Source organism: Catharus ustulatus, chromosome 1 (genome assembly GCF_009819885.2).
Source record: "Catharus ustulatus isolate bCatUst1 chromosome 1, bCatUst1.pri.v2, whole genome shotgun sequence".
Lineage (NCBI taxonomy): Eukaryota > Metazoa > Chordata > Aves > Passeriformes > Turdidae > Catharus > Catharus ustulatus.
This window is the reverse complement of record NC_046221.1, coordinates 52,087,683-52,106,366: the sequence shown is the minus strand read 5'-3', so window position 1 is coordinate 52,106,366 and position 18,684 is coordinate 52,087,683. Positions and strand designations below refer to the sequence as shown.

Genomic DNA, 18,684 nt, shown 5'->3' with positions numbered 1-18,684 from the left:
TTTAAAAATTAAGAATGTCTCATAGAAAGAGTGGAAAAGAACAGTAGGAAAAATGCTCATTTCTACTTCAGGGATGCAGGTTCTTTTCAAGCCAATAGGATTTGCTTGTTTAGGTATCTTTGGAACAGAAAATAAAGTCAAGTAACTGCACCAAAAAGCTTATGCTTCCATTTGAAATGGAAGGACTCCACCGCAATTACCTCTAGCTGGTTTGCTCATTCAGATAAAGTGGTATTAGAACTGTTTGAGTGTGAGTAAGGTTTGTGTGGTGGCTTGGAGAGATGTTCCTGGTTGGCCTCATTGCTGCGGCCCTGTCAACACACATCAGCTGTAATCCATAGGAACTAAATACTTGCTAAATTGTATTTCATCCTTCATGCTTTTTGAATCTAATATTGTTTTAACAGTTGCTAGGTGTACCGGATGATTGATGCTGTCACACTGCAGATAAAATTTATCATTCTGTCATTTTTATTCAATACTTTAGAAGTATTTTGGTTCAAGCTGGAATCTGAAGGAAGGTTACACATCTTTTTTATAGTTCACCTTAGTTGTAAAAACAATCCATCCAACTCTCAGTGATTAATTGTCAGACATTTCCTAAACACAGACCTAGAATAAATTAGTAAGTTAGTTCTACCTGAATACGTCTTGAAAGATATGTGCTATAGTTCTTTTTAAATTTCCTACAAGAAGATATACATGAACATGGTATGAAATGCAAACAAATTTGTATGTACACAAATATGTATATGTCAACTACATGAAAGGAGATCAGTTATGTTTAATCACATGTGTATTTGGCCTCATTTCATAGTGAAAGTCACAGGCTAATATCAGCTATTCACAATAATTACATGGGAAAAGCTGTTACAAGCTGTTGCAAAAGTTATGAAAAGCTTGTTACACAGAAAACATTTTTTAACTCCTTGACTTTGAGCATATGTCAGAGTTTATGCCTGTAAAGATGACTTACGAGGACTATGCTCTGTTGAAATCATGGTTGGAACCTCAGAGTATATTTCAGTGGTTTTGTATTATCCATGACTATTAGCAGGTCATAAAATTATTCTAAAAAGGATAGAGACTGACTTCTGGCAGAATTTCCATTATATAGTTCAGAAATAGATACTTTATCTTCAAGTCTACTTGATTTGAATTTAGTCTATCTTAAATTATTTTGCCTGTGTCACAGGTCACAAGTTACTGCTGCTGAATCCAGAGTAATAAAGTCCAGCTTGGGGTGAAAACAATGACAGCTAAATTTGCTTGCTCTTTCAGAAACCTGATGCAGGAGATTGTGTTTGGTACCCTTCCACATGTGCTACCTCATTGGCTCTTTCTGTGTTTCAGCAGGCCTTGAATAGGGGCATCGCTGCTGTCAAGGAAGATGCTGTGGAAATGTTGGCCAGCTATGGGCTGGCCTACTCCCTGATGAAGTTCTTCACGGGTCTGATGAGTGACTTCAAAAATGTAGGTCTGGTGTTTGTGAAAAGCAAGAGAGACAGGACCAAAGCAGTTTTGTGCATGGTTGTGGCTGGTGCTGTAGCTGCTGTATTTCATACTTTAATAGGTAAGGTCACTTCACATCTAGTTAATATGACTTTAATTTGCTTCCCTCACCCATTCTTCAAACTGCTTAAGCTGTAGGCTTAATATTTAATTTGTAAGTACAGCAGGAGATGCAGAAGAGATAAGCTCTCTTGGGCTGATATCATGCCCATCCACACAGTTTTTATTGCTTTTTAAACAGGTTATTAAGGAGCAGATCCCAAGCACAGGGGTCTCCTGCCTGGAAACAAAACATGCTACTGATCTCTTTCAGTCAGGTGCGTGAGCAGAACTTTGACGAGGTTGACAGGTTGCCTGAAGCTGATAGCTCAGTGTTATTGTTAGGTAGTGATGATCAGCTAGCCATATCTGCTAGGTTGGTTTGGCAGGACTTCAAGGTGTGCTTGGCAGGGCTGTTTGTCAGTTCTTGGTGGCATTGTTGGTGTACTTCCTCTGTACTTCCTTTGCTACTTATTTCACAGTACAAAACTCTCAACAGGCAGGTGCCAGCATTCCCATTAAAATATCAGGTAGTACTCTCCAGTGCTGCTAGGTGTCATACACTTCTGTTGAATAATTAATCTGTGAGGAAGAGGTTAGTAAGAGCAATGTATACCAAGCAGAGACCAACTCACTGAGTGTACTCTGAAACAAAGAAAATACCCAAGCAGACGCAAACTGAACGTTAAAAAAAAGGCAGCCACAGGATTTGCCACTTTTTGAGAGCCTAGAAAAATGGGATACCGACTCAAGCATCAGCCACAGCAATAAAAGCCATTTAACTTGGAAGACTTTTAACTTCACCCTCTGCAAGAACTCCATGAGATTCTCTGCACCTTGTTGCCTTCGTTGGGGGAGAACGAAGGCAAGTGGCAACCTGGCTAGAGCGGGCCACGGCGAACACACACACATACACTTTTACAATCCCAGTCGCCGGGCAAATCACTCGCTACACTGATACAGTCGACGGTGAAATGCATTTATTGCTCGGCAAACACGGGCTTAAGTAACTTCGATACAGCTGTGATTGGCTAACGCCATGGAGAGGGCGGGGCCTAACTCCTCGTGCATAACGACGTCTTCTGAGCGAACTTTCTAGCTCACCACATTTCCCCCCTCTCCATGACCGATTAAGCCTTCACAGCTGTGCTAAACTGATGTTAGTAACAACTCGTGAAACATATTAGTAACAACACACGAACTATTTTAAACGTCTAAATGCAATCGCAACTTGGTTATAACTTATCCAGGCTAACAATGAAAAGGGAACCGAACATTAACACGGGTACAACAACTGCAACTAGTCCCACTAGGGTGAACACATGGGTGGTAAACAGGGCTGTTGGGTAGACAGGGGAGTTGAACTGATTTCATTGCCGGAGCTTTTGGCCGTGACGTTGGAACTTGTCTTCGAGTTCTTTGCTTTGCCGATGAAGCAGGTTTGGCAACAACAGGACACTGAAGCACGAAGATGGAACGCGAGGCTGATGAGATGGATCATGGCGGTGAACCTATCAAAAGAAACTCAAGAGATTTCGTTAGTTTCATCGGTTTTGTTAGACAGCACGGGCTTTATGGATTTTAATGGGCACCACTTGATGACATCATCATTTTTTAACTGCCGCGTACTCTCTGCCCGTTACAACTAGCTTCCATCGTTTCTTTAGTGCAGGAAGCTTCTGCTGTCTCCAGAGCAGTCACTGCTTCAGAGGTTAGCTCTAGTTCACTTGCTGTGGTGTCATCACTCACATTCTTTCTAGTCTCTGGCACTCTCTTAGCAGTGCATCCTCCACAGTAACACTCAGTTCGGCTGAATTTCTTCCTCTTCTCTTGCCTGTTACCTGCAGCTGAGTCCGTGCACCAAGGCGCTGGCAGAGGAATTCTCGCATGTGTGGGCACGCTCCTGCCTGGACTGCTGGATGGGGACCCGGTGCCCCTCCAGGAGGAGCGCCTGCAGTCCTGGTGCGAGAAGAAGCTGATGGAGGGACTGCTGCGTGGATGGGAGCTAGATGTTCTTCTTCTGTGACTGGCTGGTTCGATGCCCAGATGCCTTGGGGCAAATCTCCTGTCTTTCTCCCCGCTTCTTTTCCCTGTGGTTTTTTTTTTGTTTTTGTTTTTGTTTTTTTTTTGGGTTTTTTGTTTGTTTTTTTTTTTTTGTTTTGACTTTTAAAAATAACATTGCCCACTTTATTTTGAACTTCCACGCTATTGGGGCGAACGATGAAGAAATTAATTCTTTTCTTTACGTTTCAGTAGTGCTACAGGTTTGGTTTCACCACGAAGGGTGGGAAGCAGCAGCAGTTCGTGTTTACGGAGCTGCGGCACCAACCTGGGCCAGGGCTGTGGGGTGTGAGGCATCCCCCGTTCCTCCCGACGGGCTGGGAGCGGGGGGCTCTCCCTCCGCCACCTTCCCATCCTCTTCAGAGATGCCCTCCACCGCCTGGAACAGCTCCTCGGCGAGGGCGGCAATGCGGGACGGCGCCTCTTCCCTCAGCAGCTCCCGCAGCAGCGCTTCCACAGCCTCCACCCGCAGCCCCGCCATGGCCCCTCATGTTCGTCACTGCCCGTGTGTGAGGCGCGAGAAAGCTCTTGGCCCCGCCCCTCGCCCTCAGGCTCGGTGCCATCTTGTGACGCGTAGAGCAGCGGGTTTTTTTTTGGGTTTTTTTTTTTTTGGGGTTTTTTTTTGTTTTTTTTTTTTTTTTTTTTTTTTAAACTTCTTCAGGGCTCGCCTCTTTAAAGATGCCCCGAGGCTCACATATTTTCCCGCAGTCTGGCGACCGATTAGTAGCTGGATTGGGGGTTGAGATAAGGGACTGGGGCCGCGAGCGGTTGTCAGTTTTCAACCCCGCACGATCACCAGACGCAGACTGAGTGGCGACCACCTCCACTTTCGGTGTGATTTCCAAACGGTCCCGGGCCACTCTCCAAGTTTCCCGTTTTAACCACGCTCCCTCCAGAGTCCTCACAACTCCTCCCCAGCTCTCCAAACGTTTACCAGAGCTGGAGACAATCACGTTGTTAGCGCAGGCGTTAGTACACTCCCTCCAGCGCCCTGAATGCAGGGTGTCTGTGGTACGGTCTATCGCCCTCGATTTTAACAACTGCATGATTATGTAATCAAAATTCCTTGATTTGCATTGGATGCCACATTGCCTAAGCAATTGGGGAAACTACCTTGCCAAGCGCATCCATTTCTTGGCGGTACGTGAGCGTCCTCACCGTCGGGGTCAGATCCACCTGCCTCGACCGCCCACCTCCTCCAGCGCGAGTCCCGTCACCTGGATCGTCCTCAGCCGCGTGTATCGGGGGCTATTCCCTCACCCGAACACCTGGGGGCGATCCCGGGTTTCGGCACCACTATGCTGCCTTCGTTGGGGGAGAACGAAGGCAAGTGGCGACCTGGCTAGAGCGGGCCACGGCGAACACACACACATACACTTTTACAATCCCAGTCACCGGGCAAATCACTCGCTACACTGATACAGTCGATGGTGAAATGCATTTATTGCTCGGCAAACACGGGCTTAAGTAACTTCGATACAGCTGTGATTGGCTAACGCCATGGAGAGGGCAGGGCCTAACTCCTCGTGCATAACGACGTCTTCTGAGCGAACTTTCTAGCTCACCACAGCACCTTCTGGCTCATTCTACACAGCTGAAACCCCTGGACCGTAGCAACAAGGAACAGGAGATGCTGGAGGGAGAAGCTAGTGCACTGCATTGAACAGGTAAAATCCTAAAAAGCTGAGAGTTGTAAGGGGTGGGAGGGAGGAGTGACAGCCTGTGGAGGCATGTGTTGGTTGACAGGCAGTAGCGTTGGATTGGATCACCGCCAGTAGGGTGTCATTCTGTCACAGAAAATGGGAAATGCAAGTGTAATGGCAGTATCCTGAATTGCTGTGAAATCTCAGAGTGGCCTCGAAGGGAGGCAGTATTCATTATCAGGCTGTTAGTGTCTCAACAGCAACATGTGCTGCTGTTCATCATAGAATAGAATAGAATAGAATAGAATAGAATAGAATAGAATAGAATAGAATAGAATAGAATAGAATAGAATAGAATAGAATAGAATAGAATAGAATAGAATAGGATGGTTTCATTTCCTGTCTGAGTAGGTACAAGATCCATCTGGTAAATACAAATGCACCCAGTTCTCACCCTTTAACAGGCTGCCAGCTGTATTCATGAGTTCTATGTGCCTTCCAAGCACTACAGTTTGTTTTGACCATCATATCTCTTATTCCAGCACTGATACACACATGCTGTGCTATTTAGCTTTGCTCCTTGTTACAGTCATGTAACTGCTTACAGAAATGGCTCACTAACCAGGGCAACTGTGTTCCAGGGATATCACTGATTTTATAAACTTAATCCATGCATTCAAGTTAAGTTAATTTGCTGATTTCGATTGGGCACTTCCTAAACATGTTTGCATTTGAGGCTGTTTTATTGAGTCAGTGTTATAAATTTTGGCCCATTTATTCACTTGGCTCTCATATTTCTTTGCTTGGAATGTTTCTTCAACCCCTAGAGCTGCTCTCCTAGTTGCTCACTTGCTTTTCTGCCAATGCTGGTCAAAGTTTTTGCCTTTGCTGGCTGGATAAAAGTTATTTTCTAGTCATACAGTAAGTTATTTTAAGCTAGGATAGATTTTAAGAAAGTTTTAAATATAACTATCAGATTTCCAGGTGAAAGAGATAACTGTTTTTTCCATGTGGGGCTTCTTATTGAAAGGAGGTGTTTGGAACAATGGTTGGAAAACCTGTCAGCTAAGTTTTTTTCCTTTGCCTGGAAGTAGAGCCCTGCTAAGTTCAGAACCTCTGAAATGCACTCTGCATTTCATCTGGGGGAAAAAGGAGGCTGTGCTTACCATGGTTTAAAGTCCTGAATTAAAGGACTGCACACAATCTTTCAGCTTTTTATGGTGATAGACTGCAAAATATTTTTTGGTATTTTAACTTGTGTATGCCTGAAAATATGCAAAGGCCACAGGAGAGACTGGCAGAGCGCCTGAGGGAATGGAGTTAGTCAGATTCTAGCACCAATTGCCTGGGTGATGTTGCCAAATTTTATGTTCCAAGTTTCCTTTGAACCTATTTCAAGTCCTGATTATTTTGCTCTGACCCACAGATACACAGCCTGCCTAGCAGGAGGAAGAGAGGGAGTCCAGTGACAGGCAGCCTCCTAGGACCTGAGAGTACTCCCTAGCAGCTGCAAGCCTATCCAAGCTATCTACAAGAGACACAAATACAGGTCACTGATGCTTGTGGATGAACAAGAGAAACAAATAACACTTAGGAGACTGAATTTTTTCCACCTGCCATAAATATAGGGCTAAGGAAGATGACAGGTCTATCTGCCATGGATCGTGAAAGCCCAGGAAGAAACAGAAAAAAAAAAACTCAGTGAAATAAGGAGTACCAAAAGGAAGAAAAAAAGTGGTGGTAGAAACACATTGACCACAATGAATCACCACATTTCCAACAGTGATAGAGACTATTTGCAGTCTACACACACAGCTCCTCACAAACAGTGGCCTCTACTCATGGAAAATATCAAACTAGACTGTTTCATGCACCTGACTCATGCTTCATTGCTTCAGCACCAGCTCCCCCCTGCTGCTTCCCCACTGGGGCTCACACTGTGAGCAATCCTCTGTGCCAGTGACTGGCTGAGCTAAACCACTTGAACTCACAGCTGCAAGCTCTGGGTCCCTCAGTCATCACCCAACCACATCCTTATGAAGGTCTGCAAAGTCCAAAGCAGCTCCTGTCACTCCCCTGTACAGGTGGCAGTAACAACTGAGAACCTAGTTGGGCAAAGGGATTCAAAACCATATTCTCATCCCACTTCCAACACTGCTGTAAACCTTGTCAGTGCAGTATTCCTGGATTGGGTGTTTTAGGTGTGCTCTGGAAATAGAATATAGTATCCTGCCTTTCTTCCCCAAAGTGGGCTATTTTGAGGGCAGCAACTGCCATCAATTTGTTTCCATGGTGGGAAGTTCACTATGGAGCCAGGGTCTAAAGTATCTTGTTATTTGAAAGATTGGCTTTTGATGGCTGTAGGAGAAAGGATTCAAGATGCTAAGCCTGTCTCTGTGTATTTTTGACATCTTACTAAATTGCCAGCTTGACAGAGGAGAAAAGTAATTTATATAACATTTATAAATTTTATATAAAGTAATTTATAATATTTATTATGCTACCATATTGCATTTCTAAGTGTTGCTGGTAAACCCTCCATACTAGGTGAGTCTTTCAACATCAGTATCATGAAGAGTATGCACATTTTCTTTAGCAATAGAACAACATTGTTCAACTTTTCACTAATTTACTGAGAAAGTTTGTTTGCTCTAGAATAATTCTCAGTAGTTCTAGAAATGATAGAAGTTACTTTGAGGAAACATCCTCTTTGCTTTTTACTGATTGACTGATTTTTACTGATTATCATCACCAGGAGAAAAATAATGGAACTTTAGAAACCAGTAAACTTAAGTATACGTTAACTTTTGCAGTAATCTACAGCAGATTGGATGTCAAAGACATGGAAGTTATTTGTTTTGTGCCCATTTATTACTGTCAGGCTGCTGAGAATGGGCCACAGGTTGCACAGGGGAGAACTTCAGCATTTCCTAGAAATTCCACTGATGCTTTTGAATTTCCCACATGCACGATCAATGCATGTACATTAAAAATCTCCACAGGAAGTGAGACATAGCTGTAATCCCACCAATTCCAGTGAAACACTACTGGGATTTTCCAGACACTAGGAGTTACAAAGTGGGTTATGACAGACTGAGGCGTTTGGTGGGGTTTTTTTGTCAATCTTGTTCCGATCTGTCCTGGTTTAAAGGGACAGTATTGCCAGGAAAACGAGATTCAGGAACTCTCAGGCAAAAAAGGTATGGGTTGGGAATAACAATTCTTTACTGATATATTTATAAGACAAACAAAAACAGCATCAGCTATATGAAAGAAAAAAAACAGTGACAGAACAGAACGGAACTCAGTCCCAGTCCCCTTTTTTCAGTCACCGATGCCCCTTCTCGTCCTCACAGTCGAGATGGAGCAAGGCAGGCAGCCTCTCAGTCGCAGCTGCTGCAGGAGCAGGGGGAGCGAGGCAGCACTGGCTGTCCCAGGGGGGAGAAGGATGCGGAAAACATTCTGCTCACTGTGGGCGTCCCAGTTCCCAGTTGTTCAGAGGAAGCAGGAAGCTTTAGCAGTCCGAGTCCAAAGGAGCCTGATCTCACCACGGAGAAAGCAACCTCGCTCCTCGAGTTCAGCCGGTGAGCTGCGAGTGTCCTCCCACTCGCTGAAGGACAAAAGCAGCACTCCACTTTTAGCCATCAAGAAAATCAGGGCCCGCCCAACCATTCCTTTGAGCATTTAATGGCTAAAAGGGGAGCCATCCCGGCTAGCTTAACATAATAATAGGAAAAATTTTCTAAACCTCCCCCAGCCCACAACACAACAAGACCACTGTACTGGGGTATACAAAACATTTTGCCCTGGAAAAAAGGGACAGCACAGGAACACAAATCTGAATACAATCTGGGATTGCTGCTTTCCCCTTCCCCCCCAAATAAAAATAAAATTTTATTCATTAAAAATTAGTCCTACTTCAGCATGGTCGTTGCCAAAGCAGTAACATGCTTCTCTGGCTACCACAACCCTTCTCCCACAGCAGGGGTGGTTTCTTTTCAACAAGGTACTCAGGACAAAGGAAGAAAGCCTATGACCAAAGCACTTTTGGATAGCAGTGACTATATTTCAGTTAAAATAGGATAATGTTGAGACTTATGAAACATTGGCATATATGAAGATATTTCAGATACTAAAAGTCATTCATAGATCTGGGAAAATCAACAAATGCAATTTTGGGACTAGACTCAAGCACAGAAAAATATGATTGCAGTAATCAGTCTTCACTGAGATGCTCGCAAGTTGTTTTAGTTTTCTTTAATCCATGTATTGCCATAAGCAAAGAAAAAGAAATCACACCACCTTAAACACTCTGGTCATCTTTGCTTTCACATGGGGAAAACAGAGGCTTTCTCTTCTGTTTTAAATTCAAGCTAACCAAAAACATAAAGAAATCTGTATACGCTGTGGCATCTTCAAATGAAGATTTGATATTGGGTTTTCACATTGGTATTTTCCTATCTGCCCAAATCACTTTACTGAACAAATTAGCTCAGTGCATCAAGGTTTGGTGCTAATAACATCAGGGTTGTGGGTTTAGTTCCTGTACAGGCCATTCTCTTAAGAGTTGGACTTTTTGGTCCTTGTGTGTCTGTTTCAACTCAGAATATTCTGTGATTGAGAAACTGATGAGCATCAGTTTTGGCCATGTGAACCATCTTTCTGACAAGCAGCAGAATAGATTTGTTACTTCTCAAGTCTCCAAGTTCATTTTTTAAACTAGTAGCAAAGTATGTAAATGGAATGTGTCCAGAAAGAGCACACTTGAACCCAAAATCATGGTTTGGATTTTTTTCTTCTGGTAAAGCTATTTTTGACATATGTAGCTCCATGTCTGAAAATAAATGGTGTCACTTCCTCTGGGAGTTTTTTCTTTATGATTTAAAGATGGCATGCTCAGTAGTAGTCAGCTCCAAAATAACTACAATACAGCTATTTGTCTGAGACTGCTGGCATCATTAAGCATGTGTTGTTTTAAGGGTGTCTGAAGTCTGTGTGGTGTAATTAACTTGCTAGAGAAATTTGTGTAGGGACCAGAAGATCCAATTAGGTGTACAGTTTTCAGTGTCATTTCTTGAACTTCTGGGTCTTAAAACTCAACTGGAAAAACCAAAAGCAAGAATTCCTAACTTATGCTTAAGTAAAATGCTTAACTTCAGTAACAAATCTGATCCTTAGACCTAGCAAAACAAATGAGGTATTAGAGAAGAGCAAACAGGCAGCTCATCTTGGACTTGGACTTCTCTGTTTTAGTTGAAATGATGCAAGAAGTGGGAAGCACCATCTGCTTTAGATTCATGTAATACTCTCTGGCTCTGTCTATGTTATTAATTTTGTACCATTCTTCATAATAGGTTTGTAAGGTTGATCAAGGTTAAGTTCTAATTGCATCAGCAATTGCTGGATTCACAGCTCAGTGACACATGCCTGTATGTTTGTGAATCTATGAGCTTGCTGAGTCCTTCTTTGTGAGGACAGAAACATTCATGGACATCAGCACAAATTATTGTGTGCTTTCACTGACATATGAAATAGTTGGCTATTTTGAAAATAATGTTTTAAGTTTAACCATTGTGAATTTAAAACAAAAATCACATTAAAAAGTGCAGTTAAACTTTTTTTGATGGGTGTGAGAAAAAAAAATCTTTGAAGCTTCCAGAGCTCAGTGCTGATATCCCTAGAAATCTTAAAAATGTTGTGCTATGAGTTGTAATGGTATAAGTGCTTTAAGAGTGCTCTGCCAATAAACTACAACCCTTTTCTTAGAAGTGAGAGTAGTTCAGCTTCTGACCCCCTAATTCTGTCAATTTTTCTGTGATAGTAAACTTTGAAGGGGGGAACCAACAAACCAAAAAAACCCGTGCGATGGCCTTTAGAGATGAAAAAAGTTACTTATTACTCACATTCTAAACACTTTAAAAGTCTAATTTAAAACAGATGAAGGGCAGGGAGAGCAGGGAAGGGTGACTTCTGCAACATGCTGTGCTTCTAGCACTGCAGTACTGGAGGTGGCCTCTCCACAGAAGCAGGTTCCTCAGCACATGGACTATGATTCTCAGTCCCTATGTGGAGGGTAAGGTGGTGTGTTTCCTGCATTGAATTTTAAGTTTTTGTGCAGAAATGTAAAGCACACTCAATGGAACCTAAGAGAAAGTTCATTGAATCTGACGTTTCCGCAGGCTTGCCTCACAGACCTTCCAGATTATTTTCCTTCATTGAAATAAGTTGATTCAGGAACATCCATGTGCAGCCCTGCCATAAAAGCAGCTTTCCACAGGGACTTACCACACAAAAAAACCTTCATAGTAGAGAGTTTTCAAAATACCAAGTGAAGATTGGTGCATGGTTATTCATGCAAAAATATAAAGAGGCTGTGCTTGATGTTTGATTGAACTGCAACAAGCACCTGGACACTTAAGGGACTAAACCCCCTTCTTCAAACTGAAGAAAAGTTGGAGACCTGATTTAAAATTCTTCCTCAACCCTCTTCAAAAGGAAACAAGGCTAGGAGTGCCTCAGAAAGATGTCTAAGCAGCTTGGGATTTACTGAGTGAATTTGGAGACTGTGAGTCTAACAGTCATAGTTCAGTGGAAAGACATATATATAGGGATCAGCATAGGGAAAGGGGGAGTTTCTAACATTTTTAGCATCTTCTGGGCAGTACTGGTTATCTGGAATGAGGATTGTCACTTGTTCACAGTGCTGTCATACCACCTTTTATTTTTAGGATCTTGTTTACACCATCTTATTTGGACTCAAATAGCCTTTTCAGTTGTTAATCATTTAACTTCTGTATCTTTAAGCCATCACAGAACAATGACAACCTAAACTCCTCTTTAATTGCTTTCAAATACTGTTTACAAGTTATGAGGGGCAGTTTTAGGCTAAGAAGATTGAATTTGATGACTAGCATTAGCATTTGTCAATCCAGTTCTGAGACCTGCATGCATGAAAAGGATCACTTACCTGAAATAGCCCATATAAAGATCTGTACAAAGATAATAGGGTTGTTACAAATGGAAAATTGGATAGATGTTCACATCTGAAATAGTTAACTTAGAAAAGACACAAGTAGAAGAGAACTGAAATAAGGTTCCCCAGACACAAATAATTCTGCCATTACTTGCCTTAGGGGAGATCAGCCTTACAGCCTAATCATTCTTTTAATAGCTATTGCAAGTGTATAGAGGAAATCAAGTAATGATGTGCAGGTCTAGAACATAGTTTATAAAAGGTTAATACTGATCTGGATTATTTACCTCTTCATATTATATTTGTCTCTGTAATTCAGACTCCAGTCACAACCTTTGTTATTCCTGTTTATTGGGAGAACTGTGGGGTTCTTAAAACAGCTGGATAACATGGGTACAAACAGAACTGTAAGCAGTTCTGCAGAGAGCTATGTGGGGACTTCCCATGTCTGTGCAGCCTTCAACACAACCCTTTGTGAAGAGAGGCCTGGAAAGAGAATGTGGTCCAACACTAGAGGTTGACTTGGGTTGAAACAGGACAGTGAAATAACATGGTGGCAGTCAGAAGTGGGAACCTACTGATTTCCAGAGGTGCCCTGTTCTGACCTGTGGCTCTGCAGGTGCTGGCTCTAGATAAGGAAGGAAACTGAGGGTGGTCAAGGCTGCCCAGGGACTGCACAACAAAGCACAGAGGGTCCTGACAGGTCCTGGCAGAGGTGGTCATTAGACAGAGTAAGGAAGAGGCATAATGAGTGTGGTTGTTGCATGCCATCACAAATCACATTTTCCTTTTACAGCTTTAGGCAGGTTTACAGGTAATGTCATGAGAATGCAGTGAAAATAGATGGTTTCAGCATTTAAAAGGCACTATACCCCATGAAATACTCAATGCCTGGTGAAAACAGCTTTTCTAACAAAGAGCCTTGATTTAATGAAGAAGCAATAGATTTTCTGGAGTACCAGTTTTGTTCATTTAGCAAACAGATGTGGCACTCACTATACTCATCTCCCAATCCAGCCATTTGTTATCACACCTCTGCCAAAGGTTACTTTAAAAAGAACCATGAGAGCACTTCTTAGTCATAAACAGCAGCTGGTGAGGCTGCAATATCTGAAGCCCTTGCAGCTGTTTGCTAAATGGATGTGCATCTGAGCTCCAAGGCATCACGGTCTTTCAGGTACTTCTGAATATCTCACCCAAGAGTCCATATGCAACCTTTGTTTTTCATTCTTATCTTGTTTCTCCATAGCATATAGTGGTAGGTACACATTTCTAGCAAGTTCACAAGATCTTCCTTGAAAGGGTATCTTGCTCTCACACTTGAGAGGAACAGTTATCCCTACCAAATACTGGAAATTCACACCTGAAGAGGCAGGTTATCCTGGCAAACTGACATGCCACAGACTAATAGAAGGGTGCTTTGCCTATCCTGGTGAAAACCAGCAGCCTCTTGTACTGTACTGGGTCCTGGCCTGTGCCTACATAGCAAAAGTTCAGTATTCTCAGAGGACCATGGTTGAGACAGGAACCCAAACAACAGCTTTAGCAGTTCTCCCAGTACTGAGACAGAAACAGTGAATGAAGAAAACAATGGATCCATATTGTCAATTAGTAAAGGAGGAGGAAGAAGAGGAAAGGTCTGATCAAGAAGCTAGTTCTTTGACAAATGATAAAACCAAGGGCATTAATGTCTTCACAAATCACTGGATCTGTAGGATGGGATTTAGGCTCTTCACTGGTGGTAGGAGACATGGGTCTTAATGTCTTCACAAAGGTCTAGGTCTGAAAGAACCCATCAAGTGTTGGAAGAATAGCTATGAAGGTCTTTAGGAGAAGCGGGTGTTAATTGTCTTTGAAATGTGTGTAATGTGTCTACTAACATCAAGTCCTGTGAGTTTATTACAGAACCCAGGCAGTTTGATCCAGCTTGAACTTCTGAACTTTACAGTACTAGGAGAAATGGCTCTAAAACAAGTCTATTCCAGATCCCAGACAGTCTGAGCCAATGGGTCTGCAGAAACCAGACAACTTGAACTTCAAGAGAAAATGACAATACAGGTTCAAGGGGGGAATATGTAGTAGGTGGTTCGGGAAGGCTGTAATTCAGCCAATGGGTAAAAGAAAAGGGCAACATGTGGTTGGAAGTTTAGGATTAAAGGAGGCTGCACCCTTCAATAGCTCGAGAGTCTAGGGAGTATGGCCCATTTATTCAAATAAAGGAGCAGGACTCCTCTGTTTCCTTTGTGGACACTGTTTTTTCACAGTGTGCCTTTTATGCACACAAATTGGAGAAAGGAGTCATACAGGAAGCAAAAACTACCCAGTCCCTGACTTCATAAGAATTTTGAGGTTTGTGGGAAGATCATAGCCACCTGACAAGTGAGCAGATTTCTCCCTGGCTGCTCCAGTGCTAGAATAACAGGGCAGCAGTCAGCAGCTGGAGAGTAAGGAAATCCAATAGCTGGAAGACATCCAACAGAGGAAGACTTGCAGGTCATAATACTCAATGCCAGAGAAAAACTCGGTCAGAAACGTGGTTCACAGAGGGGTGAATTACTGAACGATCGTGGAGTATTCATATTTGACTTATTGATCCATTTTTTATGGTGTGAAAAGACCATGGAAAAAGATAGATTAGCAAACAGTTGCATCGCAGGAGGAGAAGCCTTCATTCCCCAGGTGATCCTTGCACAGTGAAGACCAAACGAGCCACAGCTTCCTCTAAGCGACGGCTGTCGTGAGAAGCCGGAGGGACAGCACGGCTTCCCAGGACGCGGGGGTGCCCCTAGCATGGACGAACGCTGGTTTTCCAAGTATCCTGAAGGCAAGGCGATGCTATTTTAAAAAATGGCACTCCATACACTTCCCGCTGCGGAGGGAGCCCAGAGCCATTGCAGAGCCGGAATACTCCGGCACGGAGACGGACGCCCAGTACCTCCCACCCTCGCCACACTCCCTGTTGCGGGTCGGGACGGGGGTGGGAGGACATCCCCTACGGGCGGAGCTGTCTCGTTTCGATTCCCCGAGCGCCGTGGATTTGTTTCGATTCCCCCACTGCCACTCACACGGTGGCGCGGGCGGTGGGGGCGGAGCGCGGGGCTGAGAGTTTAAGGGCGACGAGTGGAACGGGTCTCGGTGGCGGGGAATGGGCAGTCTGGTAGGTGTGTTTCCTCGGCCACCCCTTGTATCCCACTCACTCTCCCCGGTAAGGGGAGCACCGCTGTCGGCCGCCCGCCGCTCTGTGGGGGATACCGGGGTGCGGCGGGAGAGCCGCCGCCTCGGGAGCTGCCCGCTGCTCCTTGCGCTGCTCCATCAATGCTTCGTGCAGCGCGGGAGCAGCCGCGGCCTCTTGGGGGTGGCTTCCCATCTCGGTGGAACTGTTGGGAGCTTCCTGCATATTGGAGCAGTTCCGTAGAGGGGATGCTCTGCCGTGACGAGGAGCGTGGGTGCGGGATTTGGCATGTGGGCAGAGGGGATGGCTGTGCTGGTTGGGAAGCCTTCCAGGGAATGTGTGGGGTGGTTGAAGGAAAAGGAGAAGAGTGCATTCTTGCTCCGGTCACGCATCTGGGAGTGTGTATTGGCCTGGTATGCTTTGTGCGCAGGAGCTGGGGGAGATGTGGTGCCGTCGTCGTGCTTGAAAAGAAGAGGGAGATCTCCTTTAGCATAGCCCGGAGCGAAGCATTGTCTCTTCAGTGGTTTTGGATCCTTCCCCTGGAAAGCAAAACACTTGTGCAAGGTAGTGGAGTGGTCACTTAACAAAACAGACTTTTTCAACTGGAAAGGAGTTTGAGCAAAGTGTGCACTGCAGAAGAATAAATGCAGAAGGCTCTCTCACCAGCTTTTGTATTTTTTAGCGATTTACAGAGAATTAACTTCAGATTTATTGCAAATGGGAAGACGTTTTGCTTTCTCATGAAAACATGCCAGAGGGAGTATTTCCTATCAGTGTTTTTTTTACCAATGTGCAATTACATTTGTCAAGCATTGGCTGTGTACTGCACAAGCTTAAAAACCTTGATGTTAGGGCAGTCTTGGTGTTTTGGTCTTGGAGTGTTTTTTGTTTGTTTTTTTCCTTGTTCCATAGTCAATACCCTCTGGAGTGAATCTATACAAAGGAAATACAAAGGTGATTTGTTGCTGTTTCTCTTACCCGGTCATAGAATCATAAAAAATGCTGAGTTGGAAGAAACTTACCAGGATCACTGAGTCCAAGTCCCAGACCTGCATAGGACACCCATCCTAATAATCACATTATGTGCTTGAAAGTGTTGTCCAAATGCTTCTTGACTCAGACAGGCTTGGTGCTATGACCACTTCCCTTGGAGAACCTCTTTCTAATATCCAGCCTAAAACTTCCCTGACTCAGTTTCAGTCCGTTTTGTCAAATCCTGTTGGTGGTCATGAGAGTGAAGAGAATAGTGCTGTCCCTCCTCTTTCCCTCATGAGGAAGTTGCAAAGAGATCTCTCAATTGCAAAGAGTCTCCTTCAGGCTGAACAGATGAAGTGACCTCAGCTGCTCCCTATACAGGTTCCTCTTCAGACCCTTCACTACCCTTGTGGTCTCCTTTGGATGCTCTCTAACAGCTTAATGTATTTTTTATTTTGTGGTGCCCAAAACTGCACATAGTATTCAAGGTAGGGCCATACCAGTGCAAAGAAGAGCAGGACAGTGATGGCAGAACACTGCCAGGCTGAGCAAGCAACTGCAGGAGTGTAAACAGCTCCCTCTTGGGCTGTGTTAGGTCTTGTAGACTAGGGGTTTCAAGATTGTTGTTATTACAGAGAGAAACAGAAAGATTAACTTTTCCTGCTGTTGTGAGGTTTTTGTGGTGACACAGTAATGACACTGTGCAAACAGAATGTTGAACATGTTTTTGCATCTTTCTTTTGTATATAAAATGGGAAATACAAGTCTTTTCTTAATTTACTGGAAATCATAGGTATTTGTGTGTATAAACAGATGTGTTTCTTGAAAAAGCAACTCCAGAAATGGCTCAACCGTACATTTTCTTAGGTGTAACTTGTTACTGGGAAGAATCATTTGAAGCTGAAGGCAAAGAAGCCTATTTTGTCTCCCTTACCAAAACAGGATGTGCTTGGGAGCAAGGCCAGACCTGTTGCTGCTGCAAACTGTGAAACAGTCTTCAAGGAAGGCTAGTCACGTGCTTGGCCTGAGTTCAGCTTGCAAGGAAAGGAGGAAAGATGTTTTGAGGTGTCATCTGGTTTTGGCTGGGATAGAGTTAATTTTCTTCCAAGTAGCTGGTACGATGCTGTGCTTTGGATGTAGAATGAGAATAATGTTTATGAAACACTGATGTTTTTGTTGTTGCTAAGCAGCGCTTATCCTAAGTTAAGCATTTTTCAGTCTGTTGCATCAGTGGAGAGGCTGAGTGAGGGCACAGAAAGCTGGGAGGAGATGCAGCTGGGACAGCTAACCCAAACTGTCTGAAGGGATATTCCATACCATAGAATGTCACATTGGACTGTTTCTGTTGCCTTGTCCATGGGTGTGAAACTCTCGTTTCCCAGGGTCTTAAGTAGGTACAGAGCTGGTGTCCTGGGGTGTGTGCACCCATCTCTTTTTGTGAAAGGTGTTCTCTTGTTCCTAGTGATATGCTTCTCACATCCATTTCCTTGCTATGTCACTTCTTTGCCTAGTACCTTTCAAACAATAAATCTCTGCTCTAAAGATTAGTAACATTTCAGTGTCCACTTCTTGAGGTTTTGCATGGATTTCTGCATGTCAGCAGGGCTGGCCAACTTCTGACTGGGTTTGGGTCCTGTTTCTGTAGTCCTATTTGGTGATCATGCATCTGAAGAAAAAGTGAGCTGCCAAGCTGTGTCATCTGTGACCTTGGTTGAAGACGTCAGGTGGCTGGGCTTTGTTATTTATAACAATTCCTTTCTGACAGTTTGCACAAACAGAAAGCAACATAAGTGATAATCTGAAAAATGAGGACCTTTCTCGTTTGTATGTGGTGTTTGAGATGTTAACAGGCCTTTGAGACATCTCTGGTAATTGCATCCTGGGCTGCATTTGCCAAATGTTGAAATGTTGATATCACCATCTTGTTTCTGACAATGTCTGTGCCCTACAGTCATCAGTTTACTACAGAGCACTTTTCCGGGGAAAAGGTTGGTATAAAATGAAAAGCAGAATGTTCTGTCTCACTCTGTCTCTCTACCCCCAGCCATTTAACATCTTTGTAAATACAGCCAGAACTTAGAAGTCTCACAGCTGACTGCCAAAATACGGAAATATGGCTTGCCTGCAGACCCAGTTCGGGTGAGAATTCCTTCTCAATATTGGGAGATGCTTTGTGCTGTCAAGGTGTGCTGATTCAGTGTGGTACTGCATTGGTGAAGCTACAGAACAGTAGCCTGAATTCTGCTAGTACTGCTTCTGCCTGAAGACTTAGAAAGGAAGAGTATCTAGAGAAGCAAATTCTGAAGGTG

At 43.7% G+C, this 18,684-nt stretch overlaps 1 protein-coding gene across 1 annotated transcript in view; it reads left to right on the top strand.

The window, feature by feature from the left end:
• Positions 1–15,421: 15,421 nt before the first annotated feature.
• TRANK1 (tetratricopeptide repeat and ankyrin repeat containing 1) overlaps positions 15,422–18,684 on the top strand; it is a 61,756-nt gene continuing 58,493 nt past the window's right edge. The window contains 2 exon segments of the mRNA XM_033053418.2: positions 15,422–15,964; positions 18,420–18,514. Of these exon segments, the coding sequence (XP_032909309.1) occupies positions 18,489–18,514 (26 nt within the window). The 5' untranslated portion in view covers positions 15,422–15,964; positions 18,420–18,488.